This window comes from Emydura macquarii, unplaced genomic scaffold (assembly GCF_026122565.2).
Source record: "Emydura macquarii macquarii isolate MOO-44397 ecotype Brisbane River unplaced genomic scaffold, CSIRO-AGI_Emac_v2 contig_3122, whole genome shotgun sequence".
NCBI classification, from domain to species: domain Eukaryota; kingdom Metazoa; phylum Chordata; order Testudines; family Chelidae; genus Emydura; species Emydura macquarii.
The window spans coordinates 6,711,860-6,717,227 of NW_027133259.1; the positions used below are offsets into that span (position 1 = coordinate 6,711,860).

Genomic DNA, 5,368 nt, shown 5'->3' on the forward strand with positions numbered 1-5,368 from the left:
GCTGAAGCACTGCACTCTAAATCAGCGAAGAAAACGTTGTTTAGCAAAGCAGGGCTAGATTTACCAATAGACGTGGGCATCTCACTTCCACTGTAGAGGCTCAAGTCCAATATTTCGGTGTCGCTGGCATTCACAAAACCATCGCTCAGTTGCTGCCTAACCCCGTAGGCACCTAAGTTTCTGTCAGCTGTCGCCTAAGCCCCTAAATCTGTGCCCGTGGGCATGCACAACGCTATCAAAGTCCTGGTGCTGCTGAGCTGCTTGGCACCTAACCCAAACTCTGGTGGGATCCTTTAACAAGGCATCTCCCCACCTATCTTTACTGTGAAGGTGTGCTCAGAGCTAATAATCCTCAGAGAGATAATCCTCAAATCCCATTTCCACCTGGCCTTGTGCATCTTAGCTTTACCCATCCTTGTTATTCTTCAGGGGTCTGGACTATACCATCCCCAGACAATATGTCATAATGGGGAAAGGTATTTTATCAGACTCCTCCCTTTATGTAATATTGGTGGTAGCAGTGGTAGTTGGGAGGTGGAGATTACAGGAGCCCACTGAATACTTAGCAGAGGGGAGGAGGGATGCCTGCTCAGGTTCTTCCCTTGATTAAATATACACAAGGGTGTGGGATTCTATGAAACCATTCAGTATGTAGTAGAGGAGAGGTGTGTAATGCTTCCTTCATTTTAATAGACCTAAGCTAGGGTTGGACTTGACACTCCTGCCCAATCACAAGGAGCGTGGGATCAAGTTTTGCTCCTATCCCTTTTTACACCTATTAAACTTAAAGCCACCAATCAGAGTAGAGGACATGCCCCTCCCTCCCCCAGTTCCCACCAATCAGAGCAGAGCATGTTCCAACGTTCTAAACCCATTGTCCGTATGCAGTGCGGAATCGTCATATTCAAAGAGACGCAGCGAGAAACAGGCCAGGCGTTGGGGAGGGGCCGCCGCAGCCTCCGCCCCAGGGAGGGGAATGGGGCAGAATAACTCCACAGGGCTACCAGGCCCACTGAGGACCACAATCGCCTCCCCCAGCCAGCCCCAGCAGGTGTTTGGCAATGGGGATCCTTATGGGGAACGGTGGCTGGAAGAGTCTGTGCCACGCTGGGAGTCAATTCTCACACCCCCAGGAGAGGAAGAGATCCCTGTGGGGCAGGGTTGGGGTCCCACAGGGGAGAGCTATGTATGTGTTGATCAGGAGGATAAGGTCCCACCCTGTGGATTTAAGGCCAAGTTACCTTTATATATACTGGGGTAGGGTCCCACTGGAGATCACAGTGTGTATGTTAGGGGTGTGAACAACAGGATTTGGGGTCCCTGCAGAGCATTGTGTGTGTGGTTTATTAGGATATACCGAAGGAAAGGCCCCATTGTGGCAGCAGTGCAGGCAGAGTAGGAGTGGGGGATTCAAGTTAAAGGCCCTGTATTGAGCTGCTTTGTGCCTCACTATTACATTTAAAATTGCTCTGTCTGCCAGGAGTTGGATTCCTTCCACGAAGAGCGTTCTGGCTCCCCTCAGACCTCGGCTTCTTCAGGCAGTGAAAGTACAATTCCCAACAGCCCGCCCCAAAAACGCAGGCGCACGGCCGAGGGAGCGAGTTCCCAGCGCCACGAGGAGGCCTCAGAGTATCTGGATGGTGCCGATGGGACCAGATTTCACATCCATACAAGAGATGAGATTAAGATCTGTGACCGCTTCCTGCTGGGGGACTGCACACAGGGGGACGACTGCCCCCTCCACCACACCCGCTATCCCTATCACTGGCAGATCAGGCGGGGGGACAGCAAAGCCTGGAAGAGTGTCAGCGAGTCGGCTCAGCGGCACCTAGAGAAACTTTACTGCGACACTGGAAAAGAGCAGATTAAGTTTGTGGACAAGTGAGTGATGGAAAGCCAGACGCCAGTCCTGGAATCTACCAGCAGGAGGAGCTTTAGGAAACAGTGTGAGAGGTGCCGGGTATCGGGAATTCACAGTTCTCAAGTCCCAGCCCCAATCTGGGATGCAGCATAGGGAATACCTCTCGCATGGCTCTCCTTTCATTCATTCCAATCCCAAAGTTCCCTGTGGCCCACACCTGGGGGACTCCCCTCACCTTTAGTGCTGAAATTTACTTACATCAGAAATAGACTCAAGGAACTAAGGTTACAAAAAGGGTCATTTGCACTAGAGGTGTTGATCCCACCCTACTGCTGATCTGGCCTTGCCCAGCAGGAGGTGCCGTAGGGACCAGGGCACAAACAGTGGCTGCAGGGGAAGCGCCTGGATACTCCTGTCCTGGTCTCTCCCAGTAGGAGAAATGATCGTGTACTGTATCCTTTTCCCTCTCACAGAGGCGGTGCTGCCGGGAGCATTTTTCCGCACTCCATGAAGCTGGTTTGTTTCGGCCCCTATGACAAAGTACGGCGGCTCTCCAACACCTGTGATCCAACGGAGAACCCCCACTTCCCCACAGACTGGACGGTCTACTGGAAGAGCAATGGCAATTGGAAGAAGTATGAGGAGGTGAGGAAAAGAGAATGGCAACCCAGCCTGCATCGTGGACATCACACAGTGCCTCCCTGAGTCAGGGAATTACACGCTCTAGTTAAACCGGAAACAACAGCGGAGGGGGAGACACATTGAGAGGCACAGACAGAGAGAAGGTGTGTGGAGGGGAGCTACTGAGGATGGGAAGGAGCCTTCCTCAGTAGGAAGAGAAAGGAGTTTCCCTGCGATGGCCTGGGGGAAAACCAGCCTGAAAAGGCGAAAGGATAGGTTTGAAACCAGGCCCTAGTTAGCTAGGATGAAGAGAAGCTGGCTGCTGGCAGATCTTTGCCTCTGGCTTCCCCAGACGTGTAAAGAATGATTGATGAAGGTTCCTTACATTCTAAGGAACAGTGTGTGGGGGTCCTTGGTTTTCCTCTTTGGAGCATTCTCACTGTACACCTACCGCCTCCTTCTCCTTTTCCTTGCTCCTTATTCAGCCCATCTCCCAAGGTCTCCTTGCTGCCTATGAGCAAGACAAGGACAGCTACACCTTCGAACACCAGGGCCACGTCTTCATTGTGGATCTAAAGCGCCGTGTGCAACGTAACCGGGATAAAGGATACGTCCGCCAGCTCCAGCGCCGGCCTTCCTACCGCCCGCTCCTCAGTATGGTGCCGCATCTGATGTAAGTGACTCATGTACCTAAAGGAATGTAAGCCGCATTCCGAGGAGAGTCATTCTTGTCTTACTATCCCTAGGACGCTCCCAAGAAGACCCTGGGGAAGCGTTCCTTCCGTTTTTGATGTCCTGGGGGAGAATCCTAAGGATGGATACTGTGGCTCCTACCCTGCTGCCTGGGTCCCGAAGCCACCAGATGGCCAGGCTTTTCTGAAGATGGAGGTGGTACCAACAGAGGTGGCCTACCAGAGAGTTTGTGCTCTCTTTCATCAGTCTCTCTCCGAGGAAAAGACACTGGTGCTGGGGATTTACCGAATCCGGAATGATGATCTCTGGGAAAAATACACCAGGTATCAGGGGAAATGCTATGGGGAGAGGTGTGGGGAGATGTTTTTGTGTGTGTTTGCAGGGTGAGTGCATGTGCAGAGACAATGCACTAGAATTTGAATATTTGCGCAGTGCTTGGCGGATCCTAATGTGCTCAAGTGATTTTGGATGCACTAGTGTGTCGTTGTTAGATGGATCCTTGTGGGTATGGGGGTGGAGACAAGGCTGACCCCCTCACTCCTTGAAGTTCAAGTTTTCGCCCTTATCTATTGAGGAAGTGGAGATGGAGGATGGGGTTGGCTGGAGGAGTTAGGCCTCTAGCTTTCCCCAAACATCCCCTCTGGTCAGGATCTAAGCCTGCTTTTTTCCCCTTTGTGTCTCATTCAGGCAGAAGGCCGTCATGTCCCAGGCATGTTCACTGCAGGAGAAACGCCAGCTGGAGAAGCACCTCTTCTGTGGGAGTGCTGCTGACTTCCTGGAGCCCATCTGCCAGAAGAACTTTGATCCCCACTTCTCAAGGCTGCATGCCCCGATCTACGGCAGGGCTGCTATTTCTCCAGGAGTGCCATCTATTCACACCGCCATAGCCAGGCAAGCAAGGCTGGGCTACGCTACATGTTCCTGGCCAAGGTGTTGGTAGGCAAGACTGCCGTTGGGAATCAACTTTTCCGCCATCCCCTGCCCGTGATGCCTGGTGGGCAGCTCTGCAACTCCTGGGTCAACAGCAAAAGCAGCACCAAAGTCTATGTGATCTTGGACAACTGCCAGTGCTACCCCTACTTCCTGATCAGCTACAAGATGCTCTCTGACCCTGTGGCAGTGGATGGCTGATGGGGTAAGGGGGAGGAGCTGCTCATTTGCAAAGATTGCTGAAGCAGCTTTTCTGATCGGGCTCCATTTCTCCCTATGAGGACAGGGGTCACTTTTTATTGTCACTTGCAGCCTCCCTGTGCACCTGCTCTGTAAAAGCTCCCTGTGCATCCACTCTGAGCAGCGGCTGTGACCTTCCCAGCGTATGTGGAAAACAAGACCATCTAGTTCCAAAAGAGCTCTGCCCCACCCCATCCTATTCAATCTCCATCATCCTTCCCCTCCACCCAAACGTACCCACCCTGTGTTCAACTTCACCCCTGTCACCTTCTCTATCTATCCAGATGCAAACGTCCCTGCAGGCTGTGTCGCCAGACACTGCTCCCGGCTCTGGACTGGAAGCTGCTCTATGACACAATATGAGCCATTACCCTCCCTGACCTCTCCTAGCTTTTGTGGACTCCAGTACGTGTCACAAAAAGTTGCCACTTTGTTCAGGCTGCTGATATAAATTCAGACTCTCCTTCTCTTCTACCTTTTAAAGGGGCTTTCAGCTTGGGGGCAATGGGCTTGTCAAAAGTTGTTTGCACACTGACTTGCTGGAGTGTTTGCTAAGTTTGCTGGTGTAAAACTATGTTCGGACTATTGTTCAAATGCTCACCTTGGATCAGAGTGCTCTCCTGTGTTTGTCATGATTTAAACTGTAAGCGTGTTATACAGGCTGTAGTCATCTGCTGTGTCTAGTCTGTTGCATGGAAGCCACAAAGTCAAGGATCAGGGAAAATTTCTGGCTGCTTAGGCCTTGCTCCCAGTGAGAACATGTCACCTGTCCTGGTAGGAAACCTTCTGTGCTCCTCAGTTTTTGGACCTAAGAACTGGCCAGTTGTTGGCGGGTTAATATGTCTCGATGTCTGAGAACCTGCAGATTGTTCATTTATTCATGTAAGCAATAATTGTGTAATTCACTCCGTATTATTAGCATAGTTCCTGAGTTACTTTGTTTGCTGAGTTTCCTTGCCTTCATCATTTGAGATCACTTGCCTTATACGTTAAATTATTTTTCTTGTGTTGCAAATTAAAGAG

At 51.2% G+C, this 5,368-nt stretch overlaps 1 protein-coding gene across 1 annotated transcript; it reads left to right on the forward strand.

Annotated features, from left to right (window-relative positions):
- Positions 1–222: 222 nt before the first annotated feature.
- On the forward strand, positions 223–4,306 carry LOC137141945 (protein mono-ADP-ribosyltransferase TIPARP-like). Its single transcript, XM_067531063.1, is given in 7 exon segments — positions 223–246; positions 1,481–1,881; positions 2,335–2,506; positions 2,968–3,155; positions 3,229–3,498; positions 3,863–4,014; positions 4,017–4,306. Coding segments are annotated over 7 exon segments (1,497 nt in total).
- The last annotated feature ends 1,062 nt before the right edge of the window (positions 4,307–5,368 follow it).